The sequence below is a fragment of the Myotis myotis genome, unplaced genomic scaffold (assembly GCF_014108235.1).
Source record: "Myotis myotis isolate mMyoMyo1 unplaced genomic scaffold, mMyoMyo1.p scaffold_m19_p_1, whole genome shotgun sequence".
Taxonomy (NCBI): domain Eukaryota; kingdom Metazoa; phylum Chordata; class Mammalia; order Chiroptera; family Vespertilionidae; genus Myotis; species Myotis myotis.
In genome coordinates, this window is record NW_023416313.1 from 14,374,331 (window position 1) to 14,392,285 (window position 17,955).

The window sequence follows — 17,955 nt, forward strand, 5'->3', positions numbered from 1 at the left end:
AGCAAACACTTTTTCTTCATCTATCAAGATAACCATGTGATTTTTCTTCTTTTTTTCCCAGTAATTTTTGTTTTTAAAATTATAGCTATTTTCATGAAAATATTTATGTTAACATGTAATAAATTTATTGTCCCTTTGAAATAAATTAAACATTTTTCAATTTTAATTTCTAATAGAGTAAATTTTTCTTTTTTATTCAGTTAATGTGGTGAGTTGCATAAATGAATTTTCAAATAAATGTTAAACAAATGTTGCATTTTTGAGACAAACTCTACTTGTTCATGATATATTTTCCATATGATATATTTTCTGGATTTATTTTGCTAATATTTTGTTGAGGAAATTTTCTCTATGTTTATGAGAGACATTGGTCTGTCAATATTTTTGTTTCAGGGTTACACTAGCCTCAAAATGAGTTGAGAAGAATTTTCTCCTCAATTTTCTGAGTTTGTAGAAAGTTGGCATTACTTCTTTCTTAAATATCTGATAACTATTTGATATAAATCACCAGGCCCAAATCACCATTTGGGCCTACACATTTTTTGTGGTAAGGATTATTTAAGTTACAAAATTAACTTTAAAAAATGTAGGGCTATTTAAACTATTTTCCTGTGTCAATTTTAATAAGATATGCTTTCCATCTTATCTCAGTTATTGAATTTATAAACATAAATTTGTTTAAAATATTTACTTATCCTCTTGAAGCTATAGAATATGAGTGTTATGCCCTCTTTCATTTTTTATATTGGTAATTTGGAATTTTAAAGTAGTCTTGCTAGAGCTTTATCAGATTTTTAATCTTTCCAAAGAATCCACTATTGGCTTCTCAAACTTTCTGTAATGTTTATCTGTTTTAAATCTCAATGGTTTATATTTTTAAATTATTATTATTATTATTATTTCTACTTACATTAGATTTAATTTGCTGTTATTTTTCTAGCTTCTTAACATTTAAAGCTTTCTTTTTAAAAAATATAGGCACTTAAAGTTATATATTTTCTCCTAATAACTGCTTTGGCTGCATCCCACAAATTTTGATATGCTGTTTTCATTATGATTTACTTAGAAATATTTTCTAATTCCCTTATGGTTTCTTTTTAGACTCATGGATTACTTACTGTGCATTATTTAATTTTCATATATTCGGGGATTTTCTATATATCTCATTATTGATTTCTATTTTTATTTCATTGAAATCAGATAACATAGCCTGTAGGCTTTAACCTTTTTAAATTTAATGAAATCAGCATAGACTAGAATATGGTCTATTTTGGTGAACATTTCATGAACATGTAAAAAGAACACATTTTGCAACCATTGGGAAAATATTTCAGTCATGTTGGTTGATAGCGTTTCTCAGATAATCTATGTACTAATTGATATTTTATTTATTTCTTCTATCAATTAATAAGAAGGTCTGTTAAAAATGTGCAACTATGATTATGGATTTATTTTTCTCTGCAGCGTTATACGTTTTTACTTAATGTGCTCTAAAGCTTTGTTATTGTGTGTGTAAATGTTTAGGATAATTGTCTTCCTAATAAACGTGGCTTTTATCATTGTGAAATGTCCAGTAGCTGTGACTATCTACACACACTACAGTAATAAACTTTGTCTTGATATCTACTTTATCTGATATTAATATAGTCATGCTCATCTTATGCTTAACTGTTTGCATGGTAAATATTTTTTCATCCTGGCCTCTCTTGAGAAATAGAAGATCTGGGAATAACTGGCTACATTCCTATATGGCAACATCCCGTTGAGCAGCTGATGCCCCCTATAGATTTGGCATGTTCTCTCCAGTTCCCACTTTTCTCTATCGTCTCCCAGGCACTGGGGCTGAATTACCATTTTTCAATGGGCTGTTGTTCTTTTCATTGAAGACAAATATTTCTTTGGGTAAGTATCCCCATTACATGGGAAGACAAAAGCTAGATAAAAGGCTGTCTGTTCAGACAAAAAGGAGGCGATGTATACCTGGCCCACTTTATTCATTATGTGACCTGCTTGGCCTCCATAGACATTTGAGCTTCAATTTCTGTTGTAGCAAATGTTCAAGTTCTGTTTGAGATTATCTAACTTTGGGGATTAGTATTTTTAAAAAAGAGACAATGGTTTCAGCCCATACACAGGCATTTCTTTTACAAATGGCTGTTCTCTCTTGTAAATGCATTTTTAATAAAAAAAAAAAAATTCAAGTCTCTACTAGTGTTTATATAATGCATATATGCTCATGAATGAAGATTTAACTTTATCCTGGTCAATAATACCCAATCAGGACAGTGCTCTGGTTATGCAAATACATCTCTATGAGTAAAATCAAATTGTTGAGCCAATAGTTAGCTTCCATCTTTTCTGGCTTTTGAAGGCAACAGACCAATAAGAAAAAACATCTGCTCCTCATGTAATGGTTGTGTAGAAAAAGACCAGTGTGAACATTTCTTATGCTGAGATGGACAGAAGTTCCATGCCTCAATCCCCAGCTGGGGGTGCTAGCAGCTCCTGTTCCATCCCCACTATCAGGAGCATGGCCTGAGACCCAACCCTACTCCTGTATTCTCTCCAGGAAGGGCAAGATGTTGCCCTGCACAGCTGGGCCAGGGCCCAGAGCACTGGGAGGAGCTTGATCGCTTTGGAAGATGGCTCCAACATTCTGTGAAATGAAATCCAGAATATGCTAGTAGGGCCATAACACAGAACCTTCCAATCTTCCAGATACTGCTGTCCTGTGGCTTTACCATCTGGGAGGACGCAGTGGGTGACTGTGGTTTGGAGTCTGTGATGAAGATGGTCAACCATTCCATTTAGACATCATTTAACAGTGGCCAGAGCCGTATGGCATTCATTTTCTGAGTGAGGCCCATGGCTGCTTTCCTGACAATTTCCTCCCCTGGGCCTAGAATCTGAAGCTTTGGAATCCTGTTAGCACTTACACATCCTAATTCATTTTCTAAAATGGAGACTGAATCATAAGACCTCTCCTTCCTCTGTAATTTCTTTCAGCAACGATTTTCTATAAACCTAGGACTAGGGAAGTTCTATCACCTTGTCCCTACATTCTGTTCTCCACATGTTGTGAGGTTTGTGCATTTTCCACACATTCCCTGAGGTGTTTCTGCCCATGTTTTCTGTTCGTTTGGCCATGATGGGGCTGTGCAGGCAAGGGACTGAGCCAAGCTGGCTGAGTGGGGAGAGTATTTCTTCATTATGGTGAGGTTGCAGGGTGTGTGTGTGAGGGGTCAGCAGGGGGAAGGTGAAGAGGTGGCCAATAGCTTTCCAGCTTTTGCAGTGGGAGACAGCAAGAAAGATGGGTAGATGTAGGCTGTGGGCTCAACAAATATATATACATTTTAAAATATATTTTTATTTATTTCAGAGAGGAAAGGAGAGGGAGAGAGAGATAGAAACATCAACGATGAATGAGAATCATTGATCGGCTGACTCCTGCACGCCCCACTTTGGGGATCGAGCCCACAAGCCGGGTATGTGTCCTGACCGGGAATCGAAATGACCTCCTGGTTCCTAGGTTGATGCTCAACCACTGAGCCACACTGGCCGTGTTTTTAAATAAACATGAGTAGGCTGGAAAAGGCTTCTCTTATTCCAAGCAGAAAGTACTGTGCAGTTATTTTGAGGAAATCAGTACCACCTTGGATATGCTTTTGAGGTACTCATACTGCATCTTGCTTTCGAATGACTTGAGCTTCCTCTCACAGGTCCAGCCAGAAAGCAGGCCTGGAGGCAGGGTCAGGGTCCATGAACACTTAGCCAAGAAGGATTTCACTCTGTATTTTCCCGAGAATGCTTTGCACACACTCACCTTCTGGTCAGAAAAGGCATTGCTTTTGTGTCCAAACTTTGGTCATTGTTCTCACATGGTCAGCCAAGTGGACCTAGTTGAGAAATTCCTGGTTCTGACTGGTGTTCATTACTTTTTGATTCAAACGCATTGTCCAGACACTTGAATGGAAGGGTGATGTGAGAAGGACACTTGCCAGAATGTGACGTGGACACAGAATGCAATCTGTCTTTTTCATTGAGGAGCAGTGCCATTAACATGGATGAAAAGGTGCCTGTAAATTGCTTAATAAGTGCCTGGCACACAAGCATCACTTAATAAATGTTCGATGTTATTACTTTATTATTATTAATAAGAATGATGCCCTTTTCCTTCCTGCCCACCTTGCCAACAAGGCTCTCTCTTCCCCTCCCCCCCACCAGATTAACCAAATATGTTTTGGACAAAATGAGAGGATCCAAGATTGAATTATGCAGTTACCTGGGTCCATTCCCTCCCCCAGCGGTTTCTGGAAGAACCTTAGGCAGTTAAGACACCCTTGAAGTTTTCCTGGGGCATGTCCGAAGGGCTCTGGTTGGGTAGCCTGTCATGACACAGAACAGCCTTTTAGGGAGACAGCCTGGAACCCTAATTGTTGTGTTTAAATTTTTTCTCCTCATGGTAACCACTTATTTCCTGATGGACTTTCACTCTTTTGGTTTTCTGGACACTGTGTGAGAGAAGCTATCTACAACTGGCATCCTATGTAATAAAAGCCTAGGTGGTGTCACGCCCTCTCGTGATGCCCTCGCGCGATGTCACCACAAGATGACCGCCATGAGATGGCCAGCAGGGGAGGGCAGTTGTGGGCAATCAGGCCGGCAGGGGAGAGTGGTTGGGGGTGATTGGGCCAGCAGGGGAGGGCAGTTGGAGGCAACCAGACCTGCAGGGGAGGGCAGTTAGGGGCAACCAGGCTGGCAGGGGAGCAGTTAGGCATCAATCAGGCCAGCAGGGGAGTGGTTAGGGGCAATCAAATTGGCAGGCAGAAGTGGTTTGGGCCAATCAGGCAGGCAGGCAGGCAAGTGGTTAGGAGCTAGCAGTCCCAGATTGTGAGAGAAATGTCTGACTGCCTGGAGGATCGGGCTTAAACAGGCAGTCGGACATCCCCCAATGGGTACCAGAGTGGAGAGGGTGCAGGCCAGGCTGAGGGACATCCCTCCTTCCTACCCCCCCTCCCCCGCACAAAACAAATTTTATTCACTGAGCCTCTAGTTTCTGTGTAAAAGAAGAACATAGTCCTCTAGCAGAGATTTCTTCTATGTACAGGGTGGGGCAAAAGTGGGTTTACAGTGGTTCATATAGAAAATAACACAATAATGAATAAGTAATAATACAAGAATAAACTCTGTTTTGCATTCTCAGAGCTGTAAACCTACTTTTGCCCCACCCTGCAGATATGAGTACATGTGCATCTCCTAATACGGCTGCTTGCCAAGGCTCTCTTAGTTTTATGTTGTACAGGGTAGGGCATGAGTTGGTTTAGATATCAACATTTCTATGTCTCGAGTGCAGGGCAGGCACTGATGTTACAGAGATAACTACGCCATGCAGATTCATGTTTTGTTTCTAACTTTTCTTTCCCTTTTAACCTGGGAGGTAGTGAAGTGTAATGATTAGGAATCAGAGAGTCTTGAGTTGAAATCTCGACTTTGCTATTTCCTAGTTCTGCAACTTTGGGCCCATTACTTACTCTCTGTGAACTTTATTTCAAGTCTACATAGTAAGCAAATGAATGGCCATTCCACACAATCACTGAAGGCATTGAATAGCATATCATATGAGGAAGTGTTTTATAAAGTATTCAGTTCAAGTACAGAAAACCCAATTCAAACAACTTAAACAAAATAAAAATGTATTGATCCTTATAATGAAGAGTTAGAGCTTCAGGCATGGTGAGATCCAGGGGCTCAAACACTGCTGTTGGGTCTAGACTTCACCTTACTTTTATTCTGCTCCCCTCCACATTGGCCCTCTCCTCAGACAGGTTCTCCCTTGTGGGGAAGGTGGCTGCAATATTGTCCTTCTTTCGCCTCCAGTTTCAAGTCCAGGGGGAAAGAGAGGATTCCTCTCTCCCAACAGTCCCAGCAAAAGTGTCAATGCATCTCCTTAGCTCTGAATGGATTATCTAGGAACCAATGCAACCCTGACATGAACCCACCTCTGGAGCAAGGGGTGGAGTCAGTACCCCCTGGATTGCCTGAAAGTGCAATGGTTTCCAAGAAGGAAATTGGGGTGCTATTGCCAAAGGAAGGGGAATTGGATGTTGCCAGGGTCGGGGTGAATTTCCCCTAGAAGGCCCTAAAGATGAAAGAGTCTGGACTTTAACACCAGTTCTAGAAGTCCATATGAAGATCTTTCTTGGACCTTAAAAGAAAGAAAATCAGATTAAATGAAGAAAGCACCATTCGATGCAGTAATCGTGAATTTACATAATTATTATTGTTTCAAGAACTGAATGAAAATACAGAGTAAAAAAATGGATGAAAGGTTCCCAATGAGAAACCAGAACATTGTGTAGTGGGGCGGGGTGGGAAATGGCGGCTGGAACTCTGGAAAGTCCATAGCCAAGGACACTACACCCAGCAGCAGAATGCGGAGCGGCAGGGGCTGAGCTGAGGAGTTCCCGGGAGCCTGAGGGTGGATGGCGGGGCAGCGGGCTAGAGCCCTGAGTTCCCAGAAGTTTCCATGTTATCATGTGGACTGGCTGTCCCGGCCAAAGATCTTTAGTTCAAGTTCTTCCTGCCAAGTAGTGGTTCTCAGACTTGGCCGCTCACTAGAATGACCAGCTTTTTAAAAGATGATTCCAGGAAGCGCCTGCTGGCAACTGATTCACTCAGCCTGGGTGGTGCCAGAGTCCGAATGTGGAACCAGTTTTCCTGGGGCCAGGACTAGTGTTTGGGTCTCTAGGGGCCCTGTCCATCCCTCCCCAGCTGCACTCCCCACTCTGTATTGGACCGACCTGTTGACACTGCTGTTTCCGCCCCCTCCCGACCCCCCCTAGAGGTGCATCCCCTGAGGGCAGGGACGCCTGCTGCTTTGGACACCTGGCACACTGCACAGTATCTGGGGTGCAGTGAGCACCCACTAAGCGCTTGTGGAAGGAAGGCTGGAGGACACACAGGCTGTCAGGCCAGCTGCCTTTTCCCATGTGAGCTTTTCTGGGGAAGAAAAGCTTCTATTTCTGGAAAAGCCCTATGATTGAGGAAAGATCACAGCAGCAAAGGAAGAAAGGCCGCTGGGGAGGGGATGGGCTCAAGGTTCACGCAGACGCCATACTCCATAACGTCTCTAATAAAGCGACAGCAGCACTGATGGCGATGGTACTGGTTAGCATGATGTCCCCATTTCACAGACGCAGATGAAGAAAGGGAGCTCGCTGGTCCAGGAGCCCATCGCTAGGACGGGACACAGCTGGGACTCTGCCACCTGTGCGGCCACACCTGAGTCTCAGCTCTCAGGTGGGGTGGCCTGACTCTGAGAAACATCATGCATATCTGTCAGGTGCCCATTTCCATCGTGGGAGCCTCCAGCAAAAATGAGTCAATAGCTAAGGTAATTGGGAGAGAGCAAAGGGCCTCTCATTAAAGAAACCATTGTACACCTTTCCAAACAGGCTATTTTTGGTCTCATTTTCATTCCCCTGCTGTTGCTGTGCTGAAGGTCAGTGGCTACGTCTGTACAAACCGCCGAGGTCATTGACAAGGAATACTTGGCTGGGGAAACCTAGGGCCGGGGAGGAGTTAGGGGAGGAAGGAACAGAGGAGAAGGAGGTGAGGCAATTCCACTAGGGCAAGCTTGGCCTGCTTTCCCTCCCCAACCACCCAATGACCTTCTTTCCTCAGGGTGACCACTCCCACGGGCTGGCTTTCCGGCACACCCACAAACAGCCCAGCCTCGGGAGTCAGCCCGCATTCCAGGGACCAGACCATCTGCGGGGTGCTGCTCTCCACTCCTCTGGCAGGGAAATGCTCTTGGAAGGGCTGGAAAGGTAGGTGCCAAGTTGAGGTTCATTTCGTTCTTCTCGGAGTGCGACTATTAGGAGTTTAAACCGGGGTGAGGCATCAGGCCACCTCTTGGGAAAGTATTTGATCATCTTCGACAGAAACAGTGACAGGCTGGCTGCTCCGAGGGGATGAACGGGGAGCTGGGGCGAGGGGTGAGGAAGGCAAGCGGGGGAAAGAGCTGTTCTCCTTTGGACCTGCCACGGCCGGACCGAGAGGACGCCAGTGCTAGAAAAGATCAGTCTGGAGGGAGCAAGGCTGCCCTCTGTGGGTGTTGCATGGCTCGGGTGGCAGGAGCGACTGAGAAAAAGCCACCTGCTTGGGGGAGGCGGCTCAGGCTCCCAGACAGGCTTCTTCTAGGAGTGAGGCACGGCATTATCTTGTCCCCCAGACCAAGTCCTGAAAAACCAGTTGGCTACCCACAGTTCAAATGAAGGGGGGGACTGTGTCAGAAGGCTGAGCCTGGTGGGAGCTGGCCTCAGGGACAGAAGAGGAAGGCCTAAGAAACCAGGAGTCAGGGCTTGTCTGGGGTTCAGGACAAATTTTCTTTTTGTTAAGAGGAAAACATCTCCATAACCTGTTAATTATTAGCCAAGTGTTTTCGGGGGAGAGAACAGTCTGTTTGTGCTCTATGCTTTTAAGGAAGAACTTGCTGGTTGGCAGAGTCCTCCTAGCGGGTAGGACTGCCTCAGAGGGAGGGGTCAGTCCCAGGTGGTGGAGAGTTGAGGCTGAGGCCTGGCAGGGAGGGTCCCAAGGCTGCAGTCACTTCCCGGGCTATGTCACACCAGGCCACGTCAGAGGTGGTTCTCTTGATGTCACTTTCTGGGCTTTCCTCCTCACCTGCCAGTCCTTCTTGGAGCCTTTCCTGGGATCCTCTGCCCCCGGCTTCGGTATCAGCTCTCATCTGTTGGGCCTGAAATCTCTATCCGTGGTTTGTCTCTGACCCCTGAGAAAAGAGCTGGGGTCCTAGAAAGTTCTCCATTCACGGAGAACTTTCTAGGTCCCCACTCTGAGCTCAGTGTCTTCGATGAGAGCTGTGCAGTGTGGGGTCTAAGCCAGGGGCTCAGAGCAGACCACACGCTTTCCAGTCTTGTCCTCCACTGTTACTGAATGTGTAACCTTGGACAACACACTCGCCTCTCTGTGCCTCAGCTTCCCCATGCTTCAAAATGGGGACCGCAATACCACCCACCCCACAGAGTTCTTATGAGGCTCACATGAATTGACACGTGTCAACTGCTTTTAACAGTGCCTGGCACGTGTGTTCAATGTATGTTAGCAATTCTAATGGTCTCTTCTGAGCGTCATAGCAAAGCCCAAAGGGAAGTGTAATTATCCCTAATTGCGGATTAAGAAAACTGAGGCTCAGAGAGGAGGTGGGGCCTGGTTAGAGATTGAAGTCCAGCCATTCCGCTGCTCTGCAACAAAATAACAGTAACAGCGAACCCTTAGCAAGCCGCAGGGCAGAGTCAGTTTCAGGCCTAGGCAGGGAGCTTCAGAATCCATTATTATTATTTTTTACTCCTCACCCAAGGACACTTTTTGGGTTGTTTTAAAAAACTGATTTGAGAGAGAGAGGAAGGGGGGTAGGGGTGGGGGGTGGGGGGAGAAACAGCGATGTGAGAGAGTAACATCGATTGGTTCCTTCCCGTACTCGCCCTGACCGGGGATCAAATCTGAAAGCTAGGCATGTGCCCTGACTGGGAATCAAAACCTTTGGTGCCTGGGTCGATGCTGCAACCAACTGAACCACCTGGCCAGGGCTCAGAATCCATTCTCTTCATCACCCTACCAGACCACCTTTCTGTAATGATTGTTGAAAGAATCAATACTCAACCCTGGCGTTGGCTTTTACAACGACGCTTGCTTTGGGGTTGGAGAAGGCCTTTGGAAGTGCAGCTGACCCTCAAACCAGTTTTGGGAGCAGCAGTGACCCCTGAGGGCAGACTTAAACATGTGAAAGGAGCCTGGAATATAGTATCTTGTTTAATACTTAACCGGGACTGGCTGGTATTACTGGGCTTATTTTCAAGTAGCCAAGACAGAGTCAGGCCTTCCTGATGATGTCACAGTGGTTTGGATTGGGATTTGAATCTGTGTCTGACTCTAAAAGCCCCTGGCTGGGTCCCAGAATCTTTGATGGAGTTTTTTTTGGTTTTTTTTTTTGTTTTTTTTTAAAAAGACAATCCCGACCCATGGGATCAGATTTTCTTAGGGTGGAGCTCAGGCCTCTGGTGTTTAAGAGCCAGAATCTCAAGGGCAGCCAATCCTGAGAGCCCTTCCCGCGGCGCTGCTGCTCCCTCGAGCCACAGTTGCATTTCCAGGCCTCTGTTGAACATCCCACCTGGGCACTCCCCGGCATCTTCCCCTCTCTCCTCATGGCCTTTGACCACTCTCCAGCCACCCAGTCTCCCCTGGGAACTCAGTCATCCTCACCTTCTCCCCCTCCTTCCCCACAGGGTTCCCCACGGTGTCTCCGCAACCCATGCCCCCTCTACCTCTGCTGCCTCCACCTTGGAAAAAGCCTTCATTGCTGCTGCAACAGCTTCCTAACGCATCGCCCTCTGACTATCTGTTTCTCCTTCTCTGTGTCTCCATCTCTCCCTAGGCTATTCCCATTTCTTCCCCCCTGAAGACCACCCCACATCCTTCCTCCTGCCAGACTTAATGAGCTAAAGGCTATCTCACCACCCACTTTTCTGCTCAAAAACTTCCATCCACACAAGCCTCCCAGCTAATATCCACGATCAGCACAGCAAATCCACCCCCTCAATCCCTGGCTCAAAGTTCACCCTGGAGCTTCGACTTCTTCCCGGTGGCACCGGTCATGTTCCAGCCACACTGATTCCCCCTCCTGTCCGCCCCCCCCCCCTCAAACAGTGTCCTTTCACAGCGTGTGAACATGCCATGCTGTGCCTTCTGCCTGAAATGAGCTTTCAACCTGGCTTGGTGAAAAACTCCTACTTGTCTTGTAGAACCCAGCTCAAAAACCACCTCCTCCGGAAAGCCTTCCTGGAGTTTCTCAGGGACATGGTTACTGCTTCCTCCATCCATCCCTAGCACCCGGCTCCATCTTTAATCACAGGATGAAGCTGGAATGATTGGGTGACATGTCTGTCCCTCAGTGAACTCCTCATTCAACAATCACCTATTAAAGGTTTCCCACTGCCAGTACAGGCCCAGGCGCTCGGGGCACTGATGAGTAAAACAGAGTTTCTGTCTTCACATCTACCAACCTGGTTGAGAAGGGGGACAGGGCACTTCAGAGAGAGGGCACCACATGGCCAAGGCCCAGAGGCAGGGGCAGCAAGTCTTAGGAAGGCCTGCAAGGGGGATGCTTAGAGTGGCAGGGCGGGGAGATGCAGACCGGGAGGCGAGCTTCCCTCTCATGGCCCCGAGGTCCTCTCCCACCTGCTCCGAGACTCCCCACCCAGGAAGCTAGGGCTTGGGAGAACCATGATCAGATTCGTGGCTCAGAAAGATTCCTATGAGTTAGTTTCTTGAGATTTTCCTGCCATTCGTGTTTATAAGCACAGTTTCTGGACCTGGAGAAATAAGGGCTGAAAGAACGACTGGACAAGGACGTGTCTTGGTGGGGATGGGTTGGACCCAAGGACTTGTGGTCCCTGAGATTCCCTGTCTCTACTGACTAAGCCTCACTTCACCCCCACCCCCGGGGTGCCCGCAGGTGCCGGAGTCCAGCCATGCTGGCGCTGCTGTGTGCCTGCTGGTTCCTGGTGGCCTGCGCTTCGGGCGCCTCGGTGGGCTCCGATGCCAGCTTCGGGGGCCCAGAGGAGCCGAACCGAGACCTGCGCGCCACAGTGACCGAGACAGGGGAGGAGATGGCTCGGCGGCGGCGGGAGGCCACCACGCTCTACGCGGCCTGCCATGTGCAGCCGTCAGCCAGTCTGGACGCCGCGGAGCCCCAGGTGACCGGCCTGGTGCTGTTCCGGCAGCTGGCGCCCGGGGGCCGGCTCGATGCCTACTTCGATCTGAAGGGCTTCCCCATGGAGCCCAACACCTCCTGCCGCGCCATCCACGTGCACCACTTCGGGGACCTGATGCCGGGCTGCGAGGCCACCGGGCCGCACTACAACCCGCTGGGCGTGCCGCACCCGCAGCACCCGGGCGACTTCGGCAACTTCGCCGTGCGCGGCGGCAGCCTCTGGAGGTACCGGCCCGGCCTGGCCGCCTCGCTCAGCGGCCCGCACTCCATCGTGGGCCGCGCCGTGGTGGTGCACGAGGGCGAGGACGACCTGGGGCTCGGCGGCAACGCGGCCAGCGTGCAGAACGGCAACGCGGGGCGCCGGCTGGCCTGCTGCGTGGTGGGGCTGAGCGGGCCCGAGCACTGGGAGCGCCTGGCGCAGGAGCACCAGCAGCGCAAGGAGCGCAAGAAGCGGCGGCAGGAGAGCAAGGCGGCCTGAGCGCGCCTGTCCGCCCGCCCCTCTGTGCCGGTGCCCTGACACCCCTCGCAGCCCCCCGAGATCCCCTCCCTGTGCCCCAAGACCCTCCCCTTTTTCCAGAGACACTCTCTACCCTGAGATTCCAGCCAGGCATGCTGAGACACCCCCCGTCCATCCAGAGGGTAGCCCCCCCTTCGGAACACCCTCACCCTGAGCTCTAAGAACCCCCAGAGGTACGCCCCCTCCATCTACCATATACTCCATCTACCCCGAGGGCCTCCTAGACTCCTGAGGTCCTTTTCTACCCTGTCACTCCTGCCCTCACCCCACGAGCCCTGAGATACCTCTATGCCCTCAGGACACGCCTCCCCCCCAACTCCTCCACCTCCTAGATTCTGCCAGGCTCTCTGAGGCCTGTCCTGGGGTTGCCTAGAGTCCCCACCTCCCCACCCACCGCCAATGCGTGGCCCTGCCAGCCGTGCTGCCTGCCGGAAGGAGCTTTGGGCTATTTCTCGCCACCCTGCGGAGAGATACCCTTTGGGGGGTCTGGCAATCTTCACGTTGCACATTAAAAACGCAGCAGCTCAGCACTGCATCAGGGCTTCGGTTACTTTGTTTGAGGCTTCTCTCCCGGGCTCAGTGACTATTTGAAAGTAGCAAAGATATTTCCAAAACCCCTGTAGGACTTCTCCTTGTTCCCCTCGTCCCAATTCCACCTGCAAGGCTTGTTGTGGGAAGTGAGAGAGGAAAATGCCATTTTCTGGGCTTCATCCCGGAGCGGTGGAACCCAACCGGAGAGAAGGAAATCTGTTTGCAATAGGCTGCCAGTGTTTCCGACACGGGAGTTGAAATCCGTGCGGCATGAGGTCCATTTCCCAGGCGGCTGAGGTCGGGCCAGTGAAGCGGCGTCACTGGGCAAGTTACAGGGGGTTGTGCTGGCAGACAGCATTGCCGGCCTCTGCACAACCAGGACGATGCTCTTCTCCACACAAAGGCACTTGGAAGCAACGGAGCCCGAAGGCGGCTGGTTTTAATTCGAAACTTGGCGTTTCAGCCTCTTTTTGAAAATCACAATCTACACACAGACTAGATCAGTCTTGCGTATCCACCTTCATTTACTGAACAAAAGTTCTCATAATAACTTTCCAACCTCCTGGTGTAGACCCACGTCCCAGCCGTGGTGTTTGCACCCTGGTTAGTTGGAGGAAGCTTCTATGTCTCCCCGACTCTTAAAATAGTGAGTCAAACTGAACCTTAGCCAGAAACCCATCCCCAGTGGTTATTTTTACCTCTTACCAGGACTAACTTGTCATTGAAAGTTCTTCCTTTGAACCCAAGGGACGATTGGGGAGAAAGGCTATTCTTGTCTGGTGACTCTGCTCCCCCAACTGGTTCTCACTGGTTTGAAACCTGAACTTGAACTCTACAGGTCAGCACTGACAGGGGATGAGCAAACCGCGTCTTTAAATATCCTGATCTCAAAGAGATGGGCTCACCTATCCCCACAATTAAAAGTTGACCAGGCAGCAATTACAGAGGGATAAAATGCCAGACACGTCATCTTTGACTCTGCTGCCAGATTATAGGTTAATTCAGGATCACCCAGGAGGTTTGGGTTTATTTTTCAGAAGGAGACTGGTGCTTTTCACCACTTACCTTCTGTCTTCCTCTGTTGGGGCTGCTATCACACACACACACACACACACACACACACACACACACACCCGTGTAACTTAGAAACAACAGGAATTTATTTTCACACTCCTGGAGGCTGGAGGTCCAAGATCATGGCACCAGCATGACCAGGTTAGAGACTTTTTGGGGTTCACAGCAAGTGCTTTTTTGCTGCATCCTCACATGGTGGAAGGTGCAAGGGATCTCTCTGGAACCCTTTAGGCACTAATCTCTCTCATAATTTTGGGATCTCCCAAAGGCTCCACCTCCTACTACCATCATCTTTGAGGGTTAGCATTTCAACATATTTATTTTGGCGGGGGGGACACATTCAGACCATAGCACCTTCTGTTCTTAGTTTCTCGCTTCACTACCCTCAGCCCCTCAGACAGAGGAGAGACCCCAGCAGACCTACTCCTTTCTGTTCTGTCCATTAATGGGAATGGAATTGATACACTATTCCATGGGGCTCCAGAGCCAAGAAACAGAGAGGAACTGATACAAGGGCAAATTACAGTCCCCTGCCAGGGCGAAGGAACGCATGGAGTGTGATGGTTGATGGCTCGGGCTCAACTAGAAAAGCCTGTTTGGAACCCCGACTCTGCCATACTCACACGCTGTGTGACCTGAGCAAGTCACTGCACCTCTTTGGGCCGGGCTTTCCTCATCTGTAAAATAAAACTATCCTGTTGGATTGTTGTGAGGATTAAATCAAGTATTATTCAGGAAAGCTGTAGAGCAGTGGTTCTCAACCTTCCTAATGCCACGACCCTTTAATACAGTTCCTCATGTTGTGGTGACCCCCAACCATAAAATTATTTCTGTTGCTACTTCATAACTGTAATTTTGCTACTGTTATGAATCCTAATGTAAATATCTGATATGCAGGATGTATTTTCATTGTTACAAATTGAACATAATTAAAGCATAGTGATTAATCACAAAAACAATATGTAATTATATATGTGTTTTTCGATGGTCTTAGGCGACCCCTTTGAAAGGGTCGTTCGACCCCCAAAGGGGTCGCGACCCACAGATTGGCGACCCACAGGTTGAGAACCACTGCTGTAGAGCATTCCGTGAAGACCTCAGGATCTATTAAATGTCTAATTAGTAACCCTGGCTACGGTCAGAATAATAGCTACTCCTCATGGATTGGACTACCTTGTGAGGTACTGAGTGCCACACCACGGGAAAGATTCAAGTAAAGGAAAGGGTGCCACCTCTTAGGTTTGTTAGAAGAGAAACTCTGGGATCCCAGCTCTTGGGGGGCGGGGATCGGAGATGAGGGACAGATGGTGGGCCAGAAAGGCAGGCATTTGCTTTTGGCCCAGAACCTGCCACCAAACCTGTCCTTTGGCCCCCACTTGGCCCCTGGAGGCTATTTTTAGCCTCTCCCCTTATGGGCCTATTTTGTTAATCTCTTTACATTTGCTGTGTTGACTTCCCAGCCAGCTTGCTAATCAGCTTGCCTGTTTGACTCACAGGGTTCGAATTTGTCACCGAGACTTCAACACACACACTTGTTTTGATTTCTTTTTGTAAAATTAGAAGCATTTGATGTCATGACTCTACCTAGACACAGCTGGTAAAGTGAGAAGAATGCTCAAGTTTGCACAGTTTAAACACAATGTAGACAATAATTAGAAATGCTATCTTTAGATGTTTAGGATAAGCTTTTTCTCAGAATTGCAGTGAATTTTTCTGAGCTGGGCTTTTCAGTGCATATATATATATATACATATATATACAGAAATACTGAAAATGTGAGAAAATAGAGCAAATCAGTGAGTACTTGGATCAACTTGAAAGATTGCAGGAAATAAATGAACTGATTTTAGATCTGGCATTTTAGACTGAATACATAAAATCTTTACATTCTCCTTAATTTTCATGATGAGCATATGAGCTAATAATTTTAGGTGATAGATTGTAACTGATAAGTTGCTACAATATGAAGAAACGCTCAGCCTACGTTTGGCCTGCAGTGAGGGTGGAGAGAGAAAAATGACCCAAATAATAAAGATAATTAAACATCTATATAAGGAAAATTACCACATATTTATTTCAGGTAACAAAAATGATACAGTCATGACACATGATGATCATAGAATCCAATACAGCAAAGCCTGTAAATGAATAAAAGTTACTTCTTTTTCTAAAATTAAACTACAAAATAGCAGCTTTTTTGCCTTTTTTAAAAAAGCCAATTGTTTTAAATTTAATAGGCTACCACTGGCCTTGGCTAAGATCCCCCAAAATGTATATTCCTGGGCTCACTTAGGTTTCAGAAAGTCAAACTAGTCAGTGGTATACAAACATTCACTGTGCATTCCAAAACATTCTCATTTAGTAAAGAGGTGATATAGAATGTAAGGCAGAGCATCAATATCTATCATTTTAAATTGCCTTCATGCTGTATCATTGTGGTTTGCCTTGTTTTTGTGAGCAATCATAATATCCAGAGACGGGTCCTTCTTATTCTTCCTGCTTCTCCTTTCTATTTAGATTCACTACTGAGCTCTCTATTGCATCTCTCTGATCTTCACATTTTTCTTTGTTCAGAAAGACATCTGGAAAAAAGGGAATATATTAGCCGAGTGAGTTAAGGGGACTCCTCTGCCTTTTTGACATCCTAAGGTACCCTCCATATTATTAAGGAGGCTTCCCGAATAAAAGCAGAGGGAGAAGATGCTCAAAGAGAGACTCTTTCAAAGAGAAGTAGGGTACCAAGCCAGCCCCAGGGCTGCTGGAAAATGGTCAAGCCAGGAGGAAGGGCCATTTTTTTTGGAGGAGCGAAAAAACAAGAGGAGCCAAGTCATGCTGTAATTTTAAAGAGACAGGGAAGTAGCCGGTCTTTGAAACTCCCATGGGGAATCGGGGTACCTAGCCTCCATGCTCCAGTAGGAAGAACACATCCGAAAATGCACCCCAACACGTGAATGACAGATACCAGAACCCTTTTTGAGAACTCCCCAACGTGATGGTGGTGTGTGCTTGGGAGAGAGGGCACAGAAAAACAATGTCGGGAAAACGAATTTGGCTTATTTAAGGTTGTCAACTGGGTGGAGGTTCCAGCAGGGGTTGAGCTGAGGGCCATGAGCAGCCTCCCCGTGGAGAGGCTTTGGGAATAGCTGTGCCAGCCAAGGCGAAAGGGGGAGGAGGAAGGACAGAGAGGCTTGGAAAGGGAGAGGCGTTAGGGATGAGAAATGCCTGGTTTGCAAAAACCAATCCATTTCCGTGGGCCTTAATTAAAAGAACGACAAACACTCATATGTAAAAGTCCTCACCTAAAGGCTCCCGGGTACAGAGAGATCGCCAGAAATGCAGGCCGTGCGAACACGCTTTCATTAAGAGACCTGTCAGCTCTGTTTCATTTACCCGGACAGCTCTGCATTCTGCTGGCAACCAGGCTGGAAAAATAATGGCAGGACAGACACACTTGAGGAGGTAAACAAAGGTGGGAGCGTTCCAGCTTCGAAATAGGATGGATGATAGAGAAGCCAGGAGAGAGGGGAGAGGAGATGGCATTCTTCTTAACTAACAAAACACACACAACCACCACCACCCTCCCCCCAAGGCCACCCTCATCAGTAACATAATATTCTGGCTTTATAAGAAGAAACAAATTTAAAAAACCAGACCTGGGGTTCAGTGACAATGCTGTGGATGGCCTCCTACTCAAATCTATTCTCAACTTGCCTATGCTTCTCAAGGCCTGATTTTGTTTTGGTGTTTACCCTTGTAGGGTCTACATGTTCAGGGAAAGGGCCCCTCCCCAATTTGTGAACCTAAACCCAGGACATACTTTCATCTCCCTTGCCAGGGATTGGTTTAGACATAGGCGTGTGACAATTCTCACCAATGAAATACTACAAGAACTGAGTGTTTTGCTCTTACACACACACACACACACACACACACACACACACACACACACAAAGGGAAAACTTCCTTTTGCCTTTGAACAAAGCTGGGAGAGGAGGTGATGGCTGGAGCTGTTGCAGCCTTCTTGTGAGCGTGAGGGAGTAGCTGA

General features: G+C 47.4%; 2 protein-coding genes across 2 annotated transcripts in view; one reads left to right on the forward strand and one right to left on the reverse strand.

The window, feature by feature from the left end:
- Positions 1-7,312: 7,312 nt before the first annotated feature.
- On the forward strand, positions 7,313-12,840 carry SOD3 (superoxide dismutase 3). The gene is made up of 3 exons (XM_036330201.1): positions 7,313-7,393; positions 7,684-7,829; positions 11,531-12,840. Exons 1-3 carry the CDS (start codon positions 7,328-7,330, stop codon positions 12,264-12,266), a joined length of 948 nt encoding a protein of 315 aa, XP_036186094.1. The 5' UTR covers positions 7,313-7,327; the 3' UTR covers positions 12,267-12,840.
- A 3,186-nt stretch (positions 12,841-16,026) lies between these two features.
- Positions 16,027-17,955, reverse strand: part of CCDC149 (coiled-coil domain containing 149) — a 100,511-nt gene continuing 98,582 nt past the window's right edge. The window contains exon 13 of the mRNA XM_036330233.1: positions 16,027-16,492. Coding sequence (XP_036186126.1) covers positions 16,398-16,492 — 95 coding nt within the window. The 3' untranslated portion in view covers positions 16,027-16,397. The remainder of the gene's footprint in view (positions 16,493-17,955) is intronic.

What these genes read in the sequence shown, in the direction of transcription:
- SOD3 (XM_036330201.1), top strand. Translation starts at nt 7,328, where the DNA reads ATGCATATCTGTCAGGTGCCCATTTCCATCGTGGGAGCCTCCAGCAAA. An exon ending in AAAATGAGTCAATAGCTAAG is followed by an intron (nt 7,394 to 7,683) that starts GTAATTGGGAGA and finishes TTCTTTCCTCAG; the next exon opens with GGTGACCACTCCCACGGGCT. An exon ending in CTCTTGGAAGGGCTGGAAAG is followed by an intron (nt 7,830 to 11,530) that starts GTAGGTGCCAAG and finishes GGGTGCCCGCAG; the next exon opens with GTGCCGGAGTCCAGCCATGC.